This window comes from Leptonychotes weddellii, chromosome 15 (assembly GCF_054177405.1).
Source record: "Leptonychotes weddellii isolate Sample4059 chromosome 15, ASM5417740v2, whole genome shotgun sequence".
In the NCBI taxonomy this organism is placed as follows: Eukaryota; Metazoa; Chordata; class Mammalia; order Carnivora; family Phocidae; genus Leptonychotes; species Leptonychotes weddellii.
The window spans coordinates 38,055,418-38,079,970 of NC_138383.1; the positions used below are offsets into that span (position 1 = coordinate 38,055,418).

General features: G+C 35.1%; 1 protein-coding gene across 6 annotated transcripts in view; it reads left to right on the plus strand.

Annotated features, from left to right (window-relative positions):
- The window catches only part of GOSR1 (golgi SNAP receptor complex member 1), a 41,619-nt gene extending 17,079 nt beyond the window's left edge, over positions 1–24,540 (plus strand). For 4 of the 6 annotated variants that reach the window (XM_081806137.1, XM_081806138.1, XM_081806134.1 and 1 more), the window contains one exon: positions 15,452–17,857. In XM_081806137.1, the coding sequence (XP_081662263.1) occupies positions 15,452–15,572 (121 nt within the window). In that variant the 3' untranslated portion in view covers positions 15,573–17,857. Of the gene's footprint in view, positions 1–9,961; positions 12,125–15,451; positions 17,858–23,874 lie in introns of those variants that run through there. The other 2 variants (XM_081806136.1, XM_081806139.1) reach the window with 2 other exon arrangements.
- Positions 24,541–24,553: the final 13 nt, after the last annotated feature.

Sequence of the window (24,553 nt, forward strand, 5' to 3'; positions counted from 1 at the left end):
GAGGAGCCTGCTTCTCCCTCTCCCACTCCCCCTGCTTGTGTTCCCTCTCTCGCTGTGTCTCTCTCTGTCAAATAAATAAATAAAATCTTTAAAAAAAAAAAAAAAAGTTAGAAATGCAGTAGTTGAATTACTTTAAGAATAATTTGTTGCTGAAGAGTATACCAGAGTGATTATATAAATTAATATCCTTTATTTCATAATTTCAGAACATACTGCTTATTATAATTGTATATGAAAATTTGGAGTTTGCGTTTGTTTTAATAATTCAAAGAAAAGCCACCAGGAGTTTTATATTGTCCATTTTACAGGAAAAAATACATCAGTTCAGGGACATATAACAATTTAGGTTATAAAAATGATGAGAAGATTGGAAATCAAAAGGTGTTTTCCATTTTCCTGTTTTACATATGATATACTTTATATATATTCCTTTTAATATTCTTACAAGAAAGTTTGTATGTGCTCATTCTATACAGAGAGAAACTGAGGCAGGATGAATTGAATGGAATATGAACTTCTGATGAATTAGGGAAGTTGAGACTGAAAACAGGGCTCAGTCATTGCTTTCAATATTAGAACATAACTTCCAAATGCATTTTGGAAAAATCAATCTTTTGTGTGTAAATTATGAATATTTGTTAGGTGATAACGTAAAATCATGGATGATATGTGTACAAATAATATGGAAAACTTTTTCTGTTTTTTTCAATGTCATCTCTATGTCTTTGGCTAACTAAGTGCTTTAAGGAAGAATTGGCAAGATCTTTTCAGAACTTTTTCCATACAAAAGCTGTAAGTGCTCCTTATAATAAAGTACTCAACTTAGAAAGTATGGATAACACAAAAGAGACAATTCAAATCACTTGTTAGTACAGATTCTGTAACCATTTTCACTCATCAGTAGATTGGGAGTCTTTTGCATGTTATTTGATTATTTGTTTGGTTTTGCATCTGTTTCATAATACAGATAAACCATGATGTAACCATTTCCCTAATGTTGGCCTTTTGGATTATATTCAGTTTTTATTATTATACATATTGAAGTCTTTACGAGTATCCATAATTATTTCCTTATGATAAATTCCTAGAATTGGAATATATTCATTTGTAAAGCTTTTGATATATTATTGGCAAATTTCCCTCTAAAGGTTAGCTGGAGTCCCATTAGTACCATATATATAAACATTCCCCAGTGCCCTCAGTAACACTGATATTTTGATTTTTTTTTAATTTATGCCAAGATAGGCAAAAATACTCCAGGAATAGATTTTTTTTAAATATAAGGGATACATTTTCATTAGAGAAAACATAGGTTAAACAGCCAAGCAAAAGAAGCAAAAAGTAGTAGTAGTAGTTAAATTAACCTAAAAGTGATTATAGAAACCTATAGTGATTATAGATTATATACTCCTTCTGTAATTAATAGGCCAGATTTGCTGCTAGGGTAGTTTTTATTTTGATCTTCCGTGGATAAAGGTTTTTAATACCCAATAACTGAGATAATTAGTTTGATTTTGTACAGTAGCATTGGACTTTTTATGGCTAGAAGCATATGTAGATTTTTATTTGATTCTTCATAACATTTTTTATGGTAATTAAATTTCTTGTTTCAAAAGTACATATTTTTGCCTTGAAAGAGAATAAAACAATTTTTATAAATGAATGCCAAACTTTAAAAAAAAAAAAACAAACCTAACTTTGTAACTGTTTTTACCAGTTCCGGTTAACACTTTTTGTCTTAAAAGTTAATGTTGTTGGCTTGTGACAATTTATCTTATAAAAGACAATAATTTCTCTTCCTGTGGATAAAGTAGCTTTCATTTTTGAGTCGTCTTTCTCTGAGTCTGTTTTTAGTACATCAGTCAGAAGAAAATGGCTGACTTTGAATTAGTGTCAAGCTTGTAGTTATTTGTTTTTTACTGGGCTATAGTATAGATGCATTTCTATGAACTCTTTGCTTCCTATTTAGATTAATTTCTCTTCCTTTAATTAACCATTCTCTTTCATTGCTCTTTTATATTTTCCTTTTTGAAAGAAGTGTCTGAATTAGTTTTGTATTTTAAAGTTCTTTTTTTTCTTAAAGAACTTTTATCTCTATGATGTCTCTCATCCTTTACTTTTAAAGGATGTAGTTTTAACAAACATGTATATATATGTATACACACACACACACACACACACACACTAGTTTAATTGCCCCATTATAGTCAAGATACAGAACATTTCTGTCACCCCAAGTAAGTTTTATGCCCTTTTATAGTCAATTTCTGTCACCTAGTCCCAGGCAACTGCTTACCTGCTTTCTGTCGTTAAAGATTATTTTACCTTTTCAGAATTTCATATAAATGAATTCTTACAGTGTATACTTTTCACTTAGCATAGTGTTGCTAAGATTCATCTATTTGTTTTTGTTTTTTGTATCTGTAGTCAGTTCCTTTCTGTCACTGAATAATTTCCATTGTTGATATACCTCAGTTAGTTTATATATTCACCCATTGTGGATATTTAGGTTAATGTTTTAGTTAAAGCTAGTATAACCATTCATAGACAAAATATCATGTGGCTATATGTTTTCATTTCACTTGAGTAACTACCTAGGAGTTGTATTGTTGGGTTCTAATGGCAAGTGTAAGTTTATGTTTCATTTTATAGGAAACTGTCAGATGTCTTTAAATGGTTTTATCATTTTTGCATTCCTGACAATCCCGTATTGAGAGTTCCAGTTGCTTTAAATCCTTGCCAGCATTTGATACTGTCAATCCTTCTATTTTAGCTATTCTAATAGATGTGTAATTGTATCTCATTGTGGTTTTAATTTGCACTTCTCTGGTGACTAATGATAAGCATCCTTTCAAGTGCTTATCAGTCATTTGTTTATCTTTAGTGAAATGTCTGTTCATATATTTTGCCCATTTTTCAATTGGGCTGTTTGTCTTTTTACTATTGAGTTTTGTTTAGTTTTGTTTTTCTTACTATTGAGTTTTAAAAGTTCTTTCTGTATCCTGGATACAAGGTCTTTGTCAGAGGTTTTGCAAATATTTTCTTTAAGGCTGTGACTTACCTTTTTCGTTTTCATTATGGTGACTTCCAAAAGACCAGAGGTTTTACATTTTGATGAAGTCTAGTTGATCAGTTTTTCTTTTATGGTTCATTTATTTTCAGTCTAAGAAATCTTGACCTAAGTTTGCAAATATTTTGCCCTTTGTTTTCTAACAGAAGTTTTACAGTCTTAGAATTTTTACTTCATTTTTGCATCTAGTGTGAGTAAGGTCGATTCATTTATTTGTCACATGAATGTCGTGTTGTTTCAGCACTATTTGTTGAAAAGACTCTACTTTCCCCCACTGAATTATGTTGGCACCTTTGTTGAGAATTAATTAACCATATGTTACTTGGTTTATTTCTGAACCTGTTCTGTTCCATTGACCTTTTTATAGGTCCATCCTTATGCCAATACCTTAACTTTTGATTACTGTAGCTTTAAGTCTTGAAATGAGGTAATGCAGGTCTTCTAACTTTGTTCTGTATTTTCAGAATTGTTTGGCTCTTCAAGTCCTTTGCATTACCATATAAATTTTACAACCAGCTTGTAAAAAAAAAAAAAGCCTGCTGGCATATTAAATAGGATTACATTGAATCTATAGTAGAACCATTTGGGGAGAATTGCCATGTTAACAATAGCAAATCTTCCAACTCAGGAACATGGTATGTTCTTCTATTTATTTAGGTCTCCCTTTATTTCTTGTAGCATTTTATGGTTTTCACCATGCAGGCCTTACACAAATTATGTCAAATTTATCTTTAAATATTTCCTCTTTGGGGATGTGATTATAAATGGAATTTAAAATTTTTAATTTTCTAATTATTTTGTCTAGTATGGAAAGTAATTGATTATTGTATATAACTTTATCCTGTGACCTTACTGAATTTACTTATTATAGTAGTTTCTTGGTAAATCTTTGGGATTTTCTATGTATGCAGTCCTGTTATCCAAGAATGTAGTTTTATTTCTCCCTTTCCAATCTGTGTTCCTTCTATCCCTTTCCTCATTGCACTGGTAAAACCACCAACACAATGCTGGATAGAGGCAGTTAGTGCAAATATTCTTGCCCTGTTTTGTATTTAGGGAGAAACATTTATCCTTTGATATTAACAGGTTTTGTACATGCCCTTAACCAGGTTGAGGAAGAACCTTTCTGTTCCTGTTTTACCAAGAGTTGCTTTTTTTGTTGGTTAGGCTTTTTAGCTTTTTATTTTGAAATAATTTTAGACTATAGAGTAATTGCACAAATAGTACAGAGAATTTTTGTATACCCTTCACCTAGCTTTCCTAATGTTAATGTCTTATAATACCTTAATACAATTATCAAATCCAGCAAATTATCATACAACAGTATTAACCAAACTACAGACTTCATTCACCAATTCTTCCACTAACGTTCTTTTTATGTTCCAAGGTCCAGTTTAGGCTCCTATGTTGCATTTAGGTGTCCTGTCTCCTTAGTCTCCTCAGATTGGTGACAAAATTGTCTTACCTTAATTTGTCAAGAGAAAATGTCAGACAAACCCAAGTTAAGGGACATTCCACAAAAATAACTTCTACTCTAAAATGTTACGGTCCTGATTTTACACAGTTTTGGCAAGAATACCATATGGTGATGTTGGGCCCTTCTTGGAGCATCATGTCAGGGTGTATATCATGTAATATGCCTTGTAATGTTAATCTAGATTGCTTCAAGTGGTGTCGGTCATGTTTCTCCACCGTAAAATTGTTTCCCATTGTAATTAATAAATATAGGGGAAGATGCTTTGAAACTGCAAATACCCTATTTCTCTGCAAGATTTTTCCACTAATTTTAGCATCACCTAGTGAATCTTGTTTCCCCAGTTATTCCTGGGTTGTTTGCCTACTGGTGATTTTCTATTTCCATCAGTCCTTGTACATTTAATAGTTGAGATTCTCTAAGGCCCCTTCTCCATCATTTATTTTACTTATTTATCAATGTAGACTCATGAATATTTGTTTTATACTTCGGGTTATAATCCAGCACTATCATTATTTTGTTGTTCACATTGTTCCAGCTTTGGCCATTGGGAGCTCCTTCCCTTAGCTTCTGTCATTTGACATGTCCCATCTTTTTTTGATCACTTTCTTTACAATTTGTTACCACACAGTTTTCATGGCTCTTGTATTTTCCCTGCCTCAGCCCTGGAATTAACCACTTCTCCAAGCAGCATTAGTTCCTGTTTTTGGAGAATGGTTCAGAAACTAAGAACTGGGTGCTAATTGTGCTTATTGCCATTGAAGTGTTACTGCTTCTAGGCTCTCTCTTGCTTAAAGTTTTTGTCATAGATAGGGTTGAACTTTTTCATATCTTTTTTGCATCTATTAATGTAATCAATTTTTTTCCTTTATTGCTGTGATATGGTGAATTACATTGATTATTTTCAGACATTAGAGCATTCTTGATTCCTAGAATAAACCCCTTTGTCATGATATACTTATTATCCTTTTGATATATTTTTGTATTATGCTTGTGAAGAATATCTTTAGTTTTCTTTTCTTGAGATGTCTTTGGCCCCATTAAATGAGTTGGGAAATGTCCCCTGTACTGTTTGCTGAAAGAGTTTGTACAGACTTGGTGTTATTCCTTCCTTAAATGTTTGATGAAATTTACTAGTGAATCTGTCTCAGCCTGGAGTTTTCTTTGTGGCAAGATTTTTAAATTACAAATGCAGTTCTTTTGGAGATACAAGACTATGGCGCTGGATTTATCCCTGGGGTGGAAGTGTGGGAGGCTGGGAGGGTTACTCTGATTGGCCCAACTGGTCACAAATCCATCCCTGTGACTTAGAAAGTCTGTTATCAGAAGATAATGTTGTATATACAGGGCTCCAGAGAAGTTATCAGCCAACTTAGTCACTTCAGTTGGGTTTACTATACTCTCTTCTGTATTCCAAGCCATAAACATAGAAATACTTGGTTAAACAAACTCTTTTTTCCTAGTGATATTTATTGAGGTGGACTTTTACTTTTACCATTCTCTCCCCCACCACCACCACTAATGAATTAAAAAGTTTTTATGGGCCTATGGGGCCCTTCATGATCAAAATCTCCAACTTCATCTCCATCCCTTCATCTATATCACTCTTTCCCTTTACTTATCAGGTACCAGCTATACTGGCCTTTATTCATTTCCTTCCCTAGAGATACTAAGCCATTTCCCTTCTCAGCCTCTTTGTACTTATATTTCGTTCTATCTGCTTAAAGTACTCTTTTCTTAGCTTTTCATATGGCTTATTCATTGACATCTTTATAGCCTAAGCTCACTTGTCAGCTCTTCAGAAAGGACTTTTTAAACTATCTTATCTAAAATAGACTTTCCTGGGGCGCCTGGGTGACTCAGTCGGTTAAGTGTCTGCCTTCGGCTCAGGTCATGATCCTGGGATCGAGCCCCTCATCTGGCGCCCTGCTTAGCGGGGAGCCTGCTTCTCCCTCTCCCTGTGTGTCCCGCTCCCCTTGCTTGTGCTCTCTGTCTCTGTCAAAAAAATAATAAAATAAAATAAAATAGACCTTCCTTTTTTATTACATAAAAAAGTGGTTTTTTGGCTTCTTTCATAGCATTTATGAGAATCTGTAATAATTTGTTGTCGTTTTTTATTTTTTTTATTATTATGTGACTCTCCTTGAATGTAAGTTTCGTAAGAGTAGGGGACCTGGTTAATCTAAGTCTAGTTCTTAGCAGTGTTGTTCCCTAGTTCCCGTTATATCATAGACACTTAATATTTATTTCTTGTATAAATGGATGTAAATAGAAGGTATTAATTTTTGTTTCATATATATGTATATGTACAACACCTGTTTCATTCATTTACTTATTCCCCAAATACTCATTGAATACATACTATGTATACAATATTGGTCTAGATGCTTTATATACATATGAAATCTGATTTTGAGAACTAAAGGGGATATTATTAATGTGATGAATTATTAAAAATCAAATTCTTCGGGGCACCTGGGTGGCTCAGTTGGTTAAGCGACTGCCTTCGGCTCAGGTCATGATCCTGGAGTCCCGGGCTCCCTGTTCAGCGGGGAGTCTGCTTCTCCCTCTGACCGCCCCCCTAATGCTCTCTCTCTCTCTCATTCTCTCTCTCAAATAAATAAATAAAATCTTTAAAAAAAAAAAATCAAATTCTTCTATGGTATATACTAACAGTCTTTGGCAAGCATCTCTCTTATTTATGGATAGGAAACAAGATTCAGAAAGACATAGGCCAAGGTTTCGTAACTATTCAGTAATATACTAAACCCACATTTCCTAACCTTTTTCCATATTTGTCCCACATCATACTGCCTTCCCTGTGACTTGCTGCTTTAAAATTTTATTTTTCTTGTATTAGGGATTCAGCATGCATAATGCTTTTGAGGTTTGAAAGATCAGCTGCTTTACATTTCTCTGAAAAGCATGTGACCTGGCCTCTCTGTGTCTGTTTTTGTTTTTTTTTTGTTTGTTTGGTTTTTGGTTTTTTGTAATGGGATCGTAGCTGTCCCTTTGTATTACATGATTTTTGGAAAGAATGGCTTAAGAGTTAAGGCATTTTACAAAATTAAAAGCACTTAAAAATTTTGAAGAATTTGTTTCACATAACTTTTCAAAAACAGGACTGTTGTATAAAGCAAGTTACACTTAAATAAACAGGATCAGTTACAGTATTGAGAATTTGTTTTGTTTTCATTCCATTGACTTCAGCAGATACGATTGTTATCCTCTGAGATGGCACACATATCTGTATTGTAGTTGTACACACATGTCCATGAGCAAGTAAAGAATTATTATATTGTCAGAGGCTTACCTTTTCTCTGCTAACAATTTTTCTTATGACCTTTCTTTCTTAGCCTATGTTTAGACTATTAGTATTTTGAATTTTTTTAATTCACCAGCCTGGTCATTTAGGTTAGGTGATCCAAAGTTGTGGTAGGGGAAATATTTTTCATAGGCACTTTATTGTATTTATTTGTTTATTTTAAAGATTTTATTTATTTATTTGACACAAGCAGGGGGAGTGACAGAGGGAGAAGCAGGCTTCCCACCGAGCAGGGAGCCCGATGGGGGGCTCGATCCCAGGACCCTGGGATCATGACCTGAGCTGAAGGCAGACGTTTAACGACTGAGCCACCCAGGCGCCCTACATAGGCATTTTAAAAACAATGATAATGGTTTCACTTTTTGTTTGTTTCATGATTTTAGCCAGATTTCTCTGAGGTCCCACAGCTGGTAAAAGCTGAGATGCAAACCCAGGTGCTCTGCTTGTGTTGCTTCTGTGATAGTGCACAGCCTCTCTGAACCAGTTCTTACAGTATCTGCATCACAGAGTTGCTAAGATAATGCACGTAAAAAGCTTTGTAAACTGTGAGACACGTCTGTATAAAGCAGAACATAATGAAGGTTTTCGGAGTAAGAAAAGCAAATACTAAAGAAGAAAACCTTTTATATACACTGTCAGTTTACATGTCTTAAATATAATTTGAAATACTTTTGATGCTAGGATAGTCTTTGAAATTAAATTCTAATTTTTTTTTTTTAAACATTTTATTTATTTATTTGACAGAGAGAGACACAGCGAGAGAGGGAACACAAGCAGGGGGAGGGGCAGAGGGAGAAGCAGGCTCCCCGCGGAGCAGGGAGCCCGATGCGGGGCTCGATCCCAGGACCCTGGGATCATGACCCGAGCCGAAGGCAGACGCTTAACGACTGAGCCACCCAGGCGCCCCAAATTCTAATTTTATTAACGAACCATGACTGTATTTGAAAAGTATGAGACATATGAACACCATAATTTTTTTTTAAGATTTTATTTATTTATTTGACAGAGAGAGAGGGAACACAAGCAGGGGGAGTGGGAGAGGGAGAAGCAGGCTTCCCGCTGAGCAGGGAGCCCGAAGTGGGACTCAATCTCAGGACCCTGGGATCATGACCTGAGCTGAAGGCAGACGCTTAACGAATGAGCCACCCAGGCGCCCCATGATCACCATAATTTAGTGACTTTTACAAGTAGTGGCTTTATCCCAAAAGTTTTTGTAATCATATATACATTTATTGTTTAATAAATAGCATATGACTCCAATTAAATGGATGGTCAGATTATAACATCTGTGAATGGGATAATATAATAGACTCCTGGTATTTAGGATTTGACATTAGCTTTCTCAACTATTCATGAAACCTAAAGGTTCATGATGTATAGTTTTGTTGAGATACAAACTTGAATGTTACGAGCTAATGAGCTGGTGTTGAAGAAGTCACTTGGCTAACAAGTATGTATAACCTACATTTACACTTCATCTTCACTTCTGTGTTCATATTTGCTGCTTGTTGTTATTTACTTGGTACCTACCTGAAATGACTTATACATACACATACATATACTTTTGTTTCTTTGTGAAACATCACTCCATGGAGAAGACACCATTAATAGGTAATGCCAGTATTTTATATATTTTTTATATTTATATTTTTTTTATATAAAGGTAATGCCAGTGAAGTGAGCCTACAAAAAGTGGTGCTCCTAAGTAGAAAAATGGGAAACTTATGGAAGAAGCTACATGTATTAGTAGTAGCCATAAGTATGGGAATATGCAAAGATCTGGAGATATATCCCTTACCTATCTTAGGGGTCTTTCGTATAATAGTTAAATTTTTAACATATGAGGACTGGTAGCATTTGATTATTTCACTGTGTTATCTATCATTTCATTCGTGGGATATTTTAAAATTACATGTCAAAGCCCCATTTGTCTCAGGTGGTGCATCTGTCTGCCATATTGAAATAGATGACAAAGCAAATTAATAGAACCCTGAATAATACTTATTTTTATATTCATGTGGTAATAGAGTTTTACAAGGCAAAATAATCTAGTTTGGAGCTTTTTTTTAAAAAGATTTTATTTATTTATTAGAGAGAGAGCACAAGCAGGGGGAGCAGCAGGCAGAGGGAGAAGCGGGCTCCACCCTGAGCAGGGAGTCCGATGTGGGGCTCGATCCCAGGACCCCAGGATCATGACCTGAGCTGAAGGCAGACGCGCAACCGACTAAGCCACCCAGGCGCCCCTCTATTTTAGAGCTTTTATACAGAACTCATTTTTCTTCCCCTGGAGCACACTGAAATCAAATCTATCTTCAGTTGGTATGTGGCTTTGTTATACAATAAAACTTGAATTGGAGATGCTCTGCTATAGTGAGGAATTTTCTCTCTCCAGATATATGTTTGCACAATGTGACATATATATCCTCTTTCTGCCCCCCTCCTGTGGAAATTTATAAATTAACTCTGTTAACTCTGATCGATATTTTATTAATCTAACAAGTATCTGCTACTCATTTACTCATTCATTTATCAAGCATTTAATGAGTGTCTCCTGTGTGCTAGGACTCTAGACACTAGACTCTAGGGAGTCAGAGATGAATTAGACTCACCCTCTGCTCCCTGGGAATTCATTCTGGTTGGAGAAATAATAAACATAATTATGGTATCTTGTGAAATGTTGTATTTTTAAAGTATTAAATGAGATAACATATATGAAAAAAACTTTGTAAGCTTTACAAATTTAAGATATTTTTCTTCCACTGCATAGTACAATGTCTGATGTATCTTAAATGCTTGTTTATTCTTGAATGAATTGATAAAGAACAAAGAACAAGGAGAGCATAATATTATAGTATAAAGAAGAATTAGTTCTGCCCAGGTGTATAGATGATGGGAAAGGCTTCACAAAGGATGAGACTTTTGAGCTGAACTTTAAAAATATAAGCAATTTATGTTGAGAATCAGGTAAAGGGATTCCAGGGCAAGAGAAAGACTAAGACCTGAAAGTGCCTTGATCTGTATCAACCATGTATGTGAAGGCTTATACAGTTTACAAGATACTTTTGTTTACATTATCCCTTTTGAGCCTTATGAAAATTTTGTGTAGTGAGTTCATACAGCCAAGCGCTTGAAGCCTTGACAAGAACCCAGGTCCTAGGGTGTAAGAGAGAACAACTAGCCATTTTCTTTATAGTTTCATGAATGTCATGATTGCTAGTATTACTGAATTTCTGTGGTTATATTTATGAAAGAACTGTTTTCTCAGTTATAAGTAAGTGGGAGAGAAACATACATAAAATGAAAAGTGTAGTACCATTTTTATGTAAGCAGATTAGCATATATTGATACATGAGGGGGGTTTTTTAGAGGTTTCAGAAACATTGGAAAATGCTTCTTTTTTTTTTGGAAAATGCTTCTTTAATATTTCATAGATTCTTTGTGACTCAGGTAGTATTTTGGGATCTTCAATCTTCTTAAACCATTTATCTAAAGAACAGACAATGGAAACTGCCATCCCCACATTCTTTCTTAAGCTTTCTGTTTCTGCTATAGTTGAACAAATTTGTTGACATTAAAAAAATATTTTTTGCACCAAAATGTTTGGTTAAAATACTTTGAATAGGGAAAAAGAAACAAAACTCCTCCATTTATTCTTGATTTCCTCTTGTATGTATATTGTATGTTGTATGTAATCAAGACATTGTGGTATTGGTGAAAGAATAAATCCATCAATGGAACAAAATAGAAAGTTCAAAAATTGACCTACACAAATACAATCAACTGATCTTTGACAGAGGAACAAAAGCAATTCAATGGAGAAAAGAGTTTTTCAAAAAGGTGCTAGAACAACTGGATATCCACATGCAAAATATATATATTTATATTTTTATATATATATTAATATAGACACTGACCTTTCACATTTCCCCAGAATAACTCAACAGATCCTAGACCTAAATGTAAAATACAGAACTATAAAAAACTAGGTGATGTTGGGTTTGGCAATAAGTTTTTAGATGCAACACCAAAAACACCATCTATGAAAGAAAAAACTGATAAGATGGATTTCATTAAAATTAAACACCTCTGCTTTGCCCTACCAGAGATAGTCAAGAAAATGAAAAGACAAGCCACGGACTCAGAATATTTGCAAAACACATATCTGATTGTCTGTTACCCAAAATACACAAAGGACTCTTAAAACTCAACAATTAAAAAAAAAAAAAAGGCAAAAGATCGACAGTTCATCTGAGAAGATTAAGCAGATGGCAAATAAGCATATGAAAAAATGTTCAGCATCATGTCATTAAGGAATTGCAAATTAAAACAACTAGATACCACTATATACCTATTAGAATGGCTAAAATCCAAAACACAGCACCAAATGTTGGCAAAGATGTGGAGCAGTTCCTGCTGTAGGAACTCTCACCAGTGCTGGTGGGAATACCAAATGGTACGGCCACTTTGGAAGCCAGTTTGGCAGCTTCCTTAAAACACTAAATACAGTCTTACCATATGATCCAGCAGTCGCACTCCTAGGTATTTATCTAAATGAATTGAAAACTTATGTCCAAACAAAAACATGTGCACAAATGTTAATAGCGCTTTTACTCATAATTGCCAGAACTTGGAAGCAACCAAGGTGTCCTTCAGTAAATGAACAGATAAACTACAGTGGAATATTATTCAGTGATACAGGAAGTAAGCTAGCAAACCCCAAAAGACATGGAGGAGCCTTAAATACTCTAAAGAAGCCAGTCTAGAAAGGCTACATACTGTATAATTCCAACTATATGACAGAAGGCAAAACTAAAGACAGTACAAAGATCAGCCGTTTCCAGGTCTTCAGGGTGGGAAGAGGAGGAAGAGTAAGTAGGTGGAATACACGGGACATTAGGGCAGTGAAGCTCTTCTGTTTGACACTGTAATGATGGATACATGACATTATGCATTGATAAAACCTGTAGAACTGTACAACACAAGAGACTGAACCCTAATGTAAATGATGGAGTTTATTTAATAATTACCAATATTGGTTCATCAGTTGTAATAAATGTACCACACTAAAAGATGTTAATAATAGGCGGGGGAGAATGGGTACGTGGGAACTCGGTACTTTCTGCTGAATATTTCTGTAAACCTAAAACTCATCTAAAAAATAAGTCTACTAATTTTTAAAAAATGGAAAAAGTGACTTTCCAAGAACTCACTGCTAATAATTTAGCTTTTACTGTTCTTTTTTTTTTTTCCTCCCTCAATTAGAATTTTGAGTCTGTCAGATGCTTTACTTTTTGTCCTTAGGTAACTTCACGTAATTATAAAACAAAATTCCTGTGCCAAATAAACCATAAAAGAAACAAGTAAAGGGGCGCCTGGGTGGCTCAGTCGTTAAGCGTCTGCCTTCGGCTCAGGTCATGATCCCAGAGTCCTGGGATCGAGCCCCGCATCGGGCTCCCTGCTCTGCGGGGAGCCTGCTTCTCCCTCTCCCACTCCCCCCGCTTGTGTTCCCTCTCTCGCTGTGTCTCTGTCAAATAAATAAATAAATAAAATCTTTAAAAAAAAAAGAAACAAGTAAAGATATTCTTGGTCTACCCAGACTGGAAGGAAATAAGCCACCATATTAATGAAATAGGGATTACAAATAATTTATACTTTCATCTTTGTTTTTCTGTATTTCCCAGATGTTATCTGTAAAATAAATATTTGTTAACACAAAAACAGTTTTTTGTAGCCTGTTGCAGCTTAATTGTATTCACTTAACATGTTTTAAGAGATATATATACAGGGGCACTGGGGTGACTCAGTCGATTGAATGTCCGACTCTTGGTTTCAGCTCTGGTCATGATCTCAGGGTCCTGAGATTGAGCCCCACGTCGGGCTCTGCGCTAAGCTCAGTCTGCTTGAGATTCTTTCTCCCTTTCTCTCCCTCTCCTTCTGCTTCTCCCCCTGCTTGTACTGTCTCTCTCTCTCTCTCTCTCTCTCAAATAAATAAAATCTTTTAAAAAAGAGAAATATATACAGAAATAAATAAGACATAGATCTTAGGGGTCTAAGTAAAAGATTGCATCACCACAGTGTTTGATGTAAATGATACGATTGGTTGGTGACAGCCTCACCAATTGCAGTTTACAAAGGGATCAATTTTAAAATTGTTATTTATTATGTACTTGGTTATTTTCTTATTTATTTGTTTATTATTTACTTATTTACTAGAATAAAAGAGGATTCTAATTAGGTGTTATCTAAGTGATTTTGCCAAATTCTTATATTTTGTTGGTTTAAATTGCTTTAAAATATGTGCTTGAAATCCCATTTTTATTCCCGAAATTTGTGCCATTTGCAGTATGTGTGTTGGGGGAAATGAATTATTATTAAAAAGAGGATTATTTTAATGTGGCTTTAGTGATTCCTCCGTACAACCATTGTTGATGAAATTTGGCTCATTGTTTTCAGCTAGTTTAAATTGGTCTTGAGAGAAACAGAAACTTGTTGCTTAATTACGGACTCCAAATGACTTCATGGAATGCCTCTGAGCTATTATGAAGTACTGGTTTAAGAAGGATAATTCCACTTGATTGTATATGTTATGCCCCAAAGGAAAGCAATTTTAAATTCGACTTTTACTAGATTATGCCACCTTTATGGAGCCACTCTGTTGAATTGGTATCCACACTATCCAGGATGCTTTTAATGAATGGTGTTTATTCAGTGGAGGGCTTAGCTTAAATGAGTAAGGTCTTGGAGACTTTGGGCAATCTGAGAAGAAACTTAAAAATCACTGGACTTCCTCTGTCTATGCCACTATATAAACTAAGGATACCACAGGGAGGGAAGACCTCCTTCCTCCATAGGGTAGAATATTTGGGATTATAATTTTAGTTTTCTATGTAAGTAAAGCCTATTAGTTTGGTTTCCTTTTCAGGGGAATCCAGCAAACTCTTTTCTTTGACTGCAGTTCAGATGATGCTATAAAATTACCATTATATGAAGATAAATTGTGAATTTCAAATATATAAAATGACCTATCTCACTGAAAATGTATCCTTTTAAGACCTATTATTGAAAATCTAGTTTTGGGGCGCCTGGGTGGCTCAGTCATTAAGCGTCTGCCTTCGGCTCAGGTCATGATCCCAGGATCCTGGGATCGAGCCCCGCATCGGGCTCTCTGCTAGGCGGGAAGCCTGCTTCTCCCTCTCCCACTCCCCCTGCTTGTGTTCCTGCTCTCGCTCGCTCTCTCTCTGTCAAATAAATAAATAAAATCTTTAAAAAAAAAAAATCTAGTTTTATACAAAAAAAAATGGAGAATGAAGGCATGAGTATTTGCCTCGTAAGATTTTTAATTTATGTAAATAGAATGGTCTTATTACATTTAAAATATGACTTAAATTGGCCAAAATGTTACTTTCAGAAAGGATACCTTTTAAGGAACATACTCATTACATTAAACAAGGATTATATCTGTGTGCTACAAACAACATCAAAGAATTTTCTTCCTATGAAATGACCCAGATAGTTGTTCCTTAGTGGACATTTCAACCTCACTTTTTTTTTTTTTTTAAGATTTTATTTATTTATTTGACAGGGAGAGACACAGCAAGAGAGGAAACACAAGCAGGGGGAGTGGGAGAGGGAGAAGCAGGCTTCCCACGGAGCAGGGAGCCCAATGTGGGGCTCCATCCCAGAACCCTGGGATCATGACCTGAGCTGAAGGCAGACGCTTAACGACTGAGCCACCCAGGCGCCCCTCAACCTCACTTCTTCAGGGACATTATCTTTGAATAGAAAACACAATCACTTTGTTTTCCAATCAAAGTCTAGTAGTTAGGCTGATTTATTAGCTAGTGTAGTGAACTTCAGCTCTGACATCTGTGGTTGAGAACAGATACAAAAGAAATGCTATTATATTTTCAATCTTACAGAAATCAGATAATTGTAATAATGAAGTATATCTGGCTGATTTTCTGAAGATTTGTGTGAAATGCTTAGCTTTCTATTTTTTCATTGCTGTCTAGGCAGATTCACTTGAGTTTAGTTAGATAGAAATGTATTGTCCACACAGTAGTTTCTCTTGTTTTGTTTTTTTTTTTTAACACTGATTCACCATTGTATACTACTTAAGGTATGTACCTTTATATTCAGTCTAACTTGGAATTGGGTTTGTGTTATTACTGTATGATTTCACTCATATGTGGAATTTAAGAAACAAAACAGAAGATCATAGGGGAAGGGAGGGAAAAATAAAATAAGATGAAATCAGAAAGGGAGACAAGCCATAAGAGACTCTTAACTATAGGGAACAAACAGGGTTGCTGGAGGGGAGGTGGGTGGGGGCATGGGGTAACTCTTGATGGGCATTAAGGAGGGCACTGGATGTAATGAGCACTGGGTGTTATATACAACTGATGAATCACTACACTGTGTGTTTAAATAAAATTTAAAAAAAGAACAAGAATCTAAATGTAAAAAATACCTAGTTTTAAAACTATTTTCCAGAGCACATTTAAATAAAAACTTTAAAATTTTACATTTTACATTCCTGCTAATAATGTGTGAATGATCTAGTTTCTTAATATCCTCACCTGCATTTGATGTCACTTATTTTAGCCATTGTGATAGCTGTGTAGAGATCTCTCATTGTGACTTCAATTTCTATCTCCCTAATGGCTAATGATCCTGAACATCTTTCCATGTGCTTATTTGTGGTCTTTCCTCTGGTGAAATGTCTCTTCATGTCTTTTGCCCATTTTCTAATGGGATTTTTTTTTTTTTTTTTTTTTACTGTGGAGTTTTGAGAATTCTTTATATTTTCTAAATACTAATCCTCCATCAGATACGTGGTTTGCAAATATTTTTTTTCTCAGCCTGTAATTTGTCTTTTCATCTTCTTAACAGGGTCTTTCCCAGAGCAAAAGCTTTTAATTGTGTTGAAGTCCAAAGACTTTCTTTTTTGTTGTTGTTCCCTTAAAAGTTTTGTGATTTTATGTTTTACATTTAAATCTATGATCCATTTTCAGTTAATGTTTGTGTAAGATGTGAGACTTAGGTCAAGGTTCACTTTTTTGCCTATGCGTGTCTAATCGTCCCGACACGATTTGTTGAAAAGGCTCTCTTTCCGACATTGAATTGTTTTGCGTTTCTGTCAAAAATCAGTTTGAATTGTTTACTGGGTACAGTTTTCTGTTAGGGTGATAAAAATGTTTTAGAACTAGATAGAGGTGGTGATTGCACAACAATGTGAATGTACTCTAAATGTCACTAAATTATATACTTTATAATGGTTCATTTTATATTACATGATCTCACTTCAGTTTTTAAAAATCAGCTCTTAGATATCCACCTCAAGTGTTCATTATGAGATCCAAATGAGAAAAAAATCAGTTGGACTTATTTGTGTGGGACTGTTTCTGTTCCATTGATCTCTGTGTCTGTCCCTCTGCCAGTATCACACACAGTCTTGATTACCATAGCTATGTAATAAATACTGAAATTGGGTACACTGATTCCTCTCATTTATTCTTTTTTCAGAGTTGCTTTAGCTATTTTAATTCTTTTGGCTTTCTTAAAATTTTACAGTAATCTTGTCTATATCTAGGAATTGCATTAAATTTGTGAATCAGTTTGGGGGGAATTGACATCTCTACTATGTTGAGTTTTCCAATCCATGAATGTGGTGTGTGTTTCCATTTATTTAGGTCTTTGATTTCTTCATCAGTGTTGTATAGTTGTCCTATACAAGTTCTATACAGGTTTTGTTAGATTTACACCTATGTTTTTCTTCTTTGAACAGTTATAAATGGCATTGTCTTTTTAAGTTTGGTGTCCACATGTTTTTTGCTAGTACATAGAAATACAATTGATTTTTGCATGTTTATATGGTATAATGCAACCTTGCTGAACTCACTTATTCTAGGAGTTTTTAATATAGATTATTTGGGATTTTCTATGTAGACAATCTTATCATCTGCAAATAAAGTTGGTTTTATTTCTTCCTTTCCAATCTGTATGCCTTTTATTTCCATTTGTTACTTTATTGCATGGCTAGAACTTCCAGTACTATGTTGAATAAGAGTGGTGAGAATGGAGTTCCTTGCCCTGTGCCAGATCTTACAGAGAAGTGTTCAGTCTTTCACTTCTAAGTATAATGCTACCTGTAAGTTTTTGTAAATACCCTATCAAGTTGAGGAAGTATCCCTCTATTCTTATTTTTCTGAGAACTTTTCTCATGAATGGCTGTTATGTTTTGTCAAAAGCTTTTTAGCCTGTTCATATATGGTGGGTTACATTGATTGATTTTTTAATAATTTTTTTAAAGTTTTTATTTAAGTTCCAGTTAGTTAACATACTGTGTAGTATTAGTTTCAGATGTACAATATAGTGATTGAACAGTTCCATACAACACCTGGTGCTCATCACAGCAAGTGCACTCCTTAATCCCCATCACCTATTTAACCCATCCCCCCACCCACCTCCCCTCTGGTAACCATCAGTTTGTTCTCTATAGTTAAGAGTCTGTTTCTTGGTTTGGCCCCTCTCTCCCTCTTTTCTTCCCCTTTTTTATCTGTTTTGTTTCTTAAATTACACATATAAATGAAATCATACAATGTCTTTCTCTGACCGACTTATTTCACTTAGCATAATATTCTCCATCTAGCTCCATCCATGTCATTGCAAATGGCAAGATTTCATTCTTTTTTATGGCTGAGTAAAATATATTTATAAATATTCATACACACACACACACACACACAAATATCCAAGACTGGATACCATTCTCATCATTTACAGATAAACTGAGACTGAGGGAAGTAACTTGATCATCGGTCACACAATTAATAGCAGAAGTGGGATTCAAATTCAAGCAGTCTGACTTCAGAAATTCGGCTCTCACTATCTCAATAAATGATAGCTCTCTTCCCCTCTTTCTCCACAGTCAGTTTTAGTTTCCCTTACTACTTCTAGATTATGACTTATCGCTACTTTAATAAAAATCTATACTCTTAAGGTTCATTCCATCTCTCTATCCTTCCCCTTTCCTCTCATCTAGCAACCTCCATGTCAGTGGAGGATCTCTCCATTCTAAATTTTATCATTCTAGAAAGCAATTTAAATAGCTACAGAGGACAGACTATCCATATTCTAGACTCAACAGTTCTTTGACCCTTCACTCCAAAGAATGAACATATGAATGCTCTTATAATTTCTTTAGTCTTTCTCAGATTTGGTAACTTCTTTCCTTGTTCATAGTCATCATTCAATTTTTGTCTTTTTTTTTAAGATTTTATTTATTTGAGAGAGAGTGAGCAAGAGAGAGAGGGAGAGAGCACACAAGTGGGGGGAGGAGCAAAGAGAGGGAGAAAAAAAAATATATATATATATACATTCCACATATAAGAGAGATCATGTATTTATCTTGCTCTGTCTTGACTTATTTCACTTAGCATAATGCTGTCATGGTCCATCCATGTTGTTGCAAAGGGCAATGTTTCATTTTTATTACCACTGAATAATATTTCATTGTATATATCACAATTTATCCATTCACCTGTTGATGAACTTAGGTTGTTTCCATATCTTGGCTTTTGTAAATAATGCTGCGGTGAACATGGGGATGCATATATTTTTTTGAGTTAGTATTTTTGCTTTCTATTTGTTGCTTTTTATTTCAGTTCCTAGAAATGAAATTGCTGGATCATGTGTTCTATTTTTAGTTTTTTGAGGAAATTCTATACTGTTTTCCATAGTGGCTGCACCAGTTTACATTCTACCAGCAGTGCACAGGGTTTCCCTTTTTTCCACATCCTTCCAACACTTGTTATTTCTAGTCTTTTTGAAAATAGCCATTATAACAGGTACGATGTGATATCTTACTGTGATTTTGATTTGCATTTCCCTGATGATTATGATGTAGAGCATCTTTTCATCTATCTTTTGGCCATTGGTATGTCTTTTTGGAAAAATATTTATTCAGGTCTTACACCATTTTTTATTCAGATTGGGTTTTTTGGTTTTGTTTTGGTACTGAGTTGTAGGAGTTCCTTACATATGTTGGATACCTCTTAGCAGATACATGATTCGCAGATATTTTCTCCCATTCAGTAAGTTGCCTTTTCATGTTGTTGATGGTTTCCTTTGCTGTGCAGAAATTTTTTAGTTTGGAAAAAAAAAATTTTTTTAGTTTGATGTAGTTCCTGTTGTTAATTTTTGCTTTTGTTGTTTTTGGTGTCAGATACAAAAAAATCATCACCAAGATCTATGTCAAGGAGCTTACTGCCTGCATTTTCTTTTAGAAGTTTTATGGTTTCAGGTCTTATGTTCAAGTCGCCAATCCATTTTGAGTTAATTTTGTGTAGGGTGTATGATAGTGGTCCAGTTTCATTCTTTTGCATGTGGCTGTCCAGTTTCCCCAACACCATTTATTGAAGAAATGGTCCTTTCCCCGTTGTGTATTCTTAGCTCCTTTGTCATAAATTAACTGACTATATATGTGTGGGTTTATTTCTGGGCTTTCTCTTCTGTTCTATTGATCTATATCTGTTTTTATGCTAGTACCATACTATTTTAATTACTATAGCTTTGTAATATATAGTTTGAAACCAGGGAGCATGATGCCTCCAGCTTAGTTTTTCTTTCTCAAGATTGTTGTGGCTATTCAGGGTCTTTTATGATTCCTTACAAATCTTAGGATTATTTGTTTCATTTCTGTAAAAAAAATGCCATTGGAATTGTGATAGGAATTACATTGAATCTACATATTGCTCTCGGTGGTATGGACATTTTAACAATATTAATTCTTCCAGTCCATGAGCATGGAATATCTTCCCATTTATTTATGTCATCTTCAGTGTCTTTTATTAATGTCTTGTTTCCAATATATAAGCCTTTCACCTCCTTGGTTAAATATATTCCTAGGTATTTTGTTCCTTTTGATGCAGTTGTAAATGGGATTTTTCTTAATTTCTCTTTCTGATAGTTCATCATTAGTGTATAGAAACAACAGATTTTTGAGTCATGGGTTTTGTATTCTGCAACTTTGCTGAATTCATTTATTCTTTTTTTTTTTTTTTAAGATTTTATTTATTTATTTGAGAGAGAATGAGAGAGAGCACATGAGAGGGGGGAGGGTCAGAGGGAGAAGCAGACTCCCTGCCGAGCAGGGAGCCCGATGCGGGACTCGATCCAGGGACTCCAGGATCACGACCTGAGCCGAAGGCAGTCACTTAACCAACTGAGCCACCCAGGAGCCCTGAATTCATTTATTCTAACAGTTTTTTGATTGAGTCTTTAGGGTTTTCTCTATATATAAATAAATGGCTATATGTAATATGTCACCTGCACATAGTGACAGTTGCTTCTTTCATTCCAATTTGGATGCTCTTTATTTCTTTTTCTTGCCTAATTGTTCTGGTTAGGACTTCTAAAGCTGTATTGAATAAAAGTGGCAAGAGTGGGCATCCTTGTTTCTGATCTTGGCTTTTAGCTTTTTATCGTAGATGATATTAGTTGTGGGCTTGTCCTATATGGCCCTTATGTTGAGATACATTTCCTCTGTACCTGCTTTGTTGAGAGTTTTTATCATAAATGGATGTTGAATTTTGTCAGATGCTTTTTCTGCATCTGTTAAGATGATCGTGATTTTTATCTCTCATTTTGTTAGTGTGATGTATCCCATTGACTGACTGTAGATGTTGAACCATCTTTGCATCTCTGGAATAAATCCCACTTAATCACGGTGTATGATCCTTTTTTAATGTATTAAATTTGGTTTGCTGACATTTTGTTGAGGATTTTTACATCTGTGTTCATCAGGAATATTGGCCTATACAGTAGTCCCCTCTTATCTGTGGTTTCACTTTTCATGGTTTCAGTTACCTGTGGTCATCTGTGGTCCAGAGGCAGGTGACCTTCCTTCTGACATATTGTCAGAAGGTCAGTAGTAGCCTAACGCTACTATTCATTCCCCTCACTTCATCTCATCACATACGCATTTTATCACCTCATATTATCACAAAAAGAAGGGTGAGTACAGTACAGTAAGATATTTTGTGAATGAAAGATGACATTCACATTACTGTTATTATAGTATATTGTTACAATTTTTCTATTTTATTCTTATTGTACTCTCTTACTGTGCATAATTTATAAATTAAACTTTATCATAGGTATGTAGGTATAGGAAAAAAAACATCGTACACATAGGGTTCACTGCTCTCCATGGTTTGAGGCATTCTCTGGGGGTCTTGAAATGTATCCCTCATGGATAAGGGGAGACTAGCAGGGAGCCTGCTTCTCCCTCTGCCCCTCCCCCTGCTTGTGCGCTCGCTCTCACACTGTCTTTCTCTCTCAAATAAATAAATAAAATCTTAAAAAAAAAAAAATGGCTTGGGGGCGCCTGGGTGGCTCAGTCGGTTAAGCGGCTTCCTTCAGCTTGGGTCATGATCCCAGGGTCCCAGGATCCTGGGATTGAGTCCCATGTCAGTCTCCCTGCTCAGTGGGGAGTCTGCTTCCCCCTCTTCCTCTGCCTGCCACTCCCCCTAGCCTGCCACTCGCCCTACTGAGTGCGCGCTCTCTTGCTCTCTCTCTCAGATAAATAAAATAAAATAAAAAATGGTTTGCTGAGATTGGCAATTTAATTATTTACTTTCATTTATACTTCCTGCATCCTAAAATGTCTTTTTTTTTTTTTTTGCCCTTCAATACACTAAAAGGCTCTAATGAGGACAGTCAATCAAAAACAATTGTGTTGAACAAGGAGCTATTAACCCAATTCTAGTTAACCACCCCCTCTTTTGTGAGTTTATGACGACCTTACGAAGACACCTGTAGGTGTATGTATTGTCTTTCTCCATAGTACGGTCTGTAGAAGTTTGTACCTTATCTTTGTAGCCCCTGTCTGATGCAGTTCTCTTCCAGGGCACTTCCATACACATTTGTTACCAAAATAAATGCATACTTATCAATAGAATTCACCAGAACAGTGAGTTTATATGGAAATTTATATCAACTTTATGCTTAGATTTAGAATTAGTCCATAGTTACTGAGAAACTACTGTAATAATAGCAAAAAATACTTAGTGTTTACCATGTACCAGCTACTGTTCTAGTCACTATATATAAACTTCTCTAATCCTCTTAACAGATAGGGCTTTTTTTTTTTTTTTTGCTGGTCTGTCATTCCCATTTTACAGGTGAGAAAATTTAGCCATAAAGTAATTTACCTAATGTCAGATAGCTAGTAAGTAGTAGAGACAGCATTCAAAAGCCACATAGTCTGGCTCTTAATTCCCCCACTATCTTTGTAATTTTTGAAAAAAAAATTTTTTTTTTTTAAGAGGGGGAGAGGGGTGAGAAGGAGCAGAGGAAGAGGGAGAGAGAGAATCTTAAGCAGGCTCCATGTCCAGCATAGAGCCCAACTCGGGGCTCCATCTCATGTCCCTGAGATCATGACCTGAGCCAAAACCAAGAATCAGATGCTTAACTGGCTGAGCCACCCAGGCTCCCCATGTTATTTTTGAAATTCTAATCACAGGGCTTATATAAGGTATTTATGACATTTTTTAAAGTTCATCTTTGTCCCCTAATTCCTACAGTAACTTAAGATGAAAATTATATATGGTAGATGAGTTAAATTTATTTCAGAGCCTAGAATATTCTCCAGATGCTTTCAAAAGTCTTGGGTATTCTGTTTATATAAGTGGCTAAGAAGTTAATCTCTAAAATGTAGAAAAATTGGGGTGACTGGGTGGCTCAGTCGTTAAGCATCTGCCTTCAGCTCAGGTCATAATCCCAGGGTTCTGGGATCGAGCCCCGCATAGGGCTCCCTGCTCAGCAGGAAGCCTGCTTTTCTCTCTCCCACTCCCCCTGCTTGTGTTCCCTCTCTCGCTGTGTCTCTCTGTCAAATAAACAAAATCTTTAAAAAAAAATAAGTAAACAAAATTAGAAAAATTAAGTACAAGTTTTAAATGTGCCTTAATAATTTCAGAATTTTAATTTCCATTTTATTTGCAGCTCAGATCGTCTGATAGAAGAGACAATAAGGTAGGAAAAAATTTTTGTTTTACTTTAGTGTGTTTTTTGTTTGCTTGCAACATAAATGAACAGATTAGGTTAACCCTGTAACTAGAGTTAAAGTTAATTTATCATTCTTAAAGATGGGAATTTCACTGGATTGTGATGTATTTTTACTGCATCCTTCTCTTATCAGAGACATTTGAAGCCCAAAATATTTGTTTCTAGAATTAGGCTGATTTACCTAGGTTAATTTTTCTGATTAATTCATACTCAGTACTTTCAGCTTCAATTTTTTCATTCTCACTTTTTAATGGAAAACCATCTTAGACGTGTGATTTGGTGTCTTATTTATACCATTTATGTAGATTTGGTTTCTGTCGCAGCAGCTACAGAAAATCTTCTGCAGTAAGATTTAGTATTATCTGTAATAACACTGAAGTAGTTTATTGTTTAAGGTAAGGGACATTCATTTGTTGGTTTGAACTGCTTAATTCTCTAGGTTTGGTGAATTTTTAGATACTATCTTATGACAGTAAAAAAGTAAATGAACTAGATCTGATCTCTACAGTTTAGAATTCAGCAATGTCTAAAGCATTTTTCAGGAAAGGTATAATAAAGTACATGGAAACATCAACAAACATATGTACCTTTACCGGAGGCCATGGTATTGTGCTCA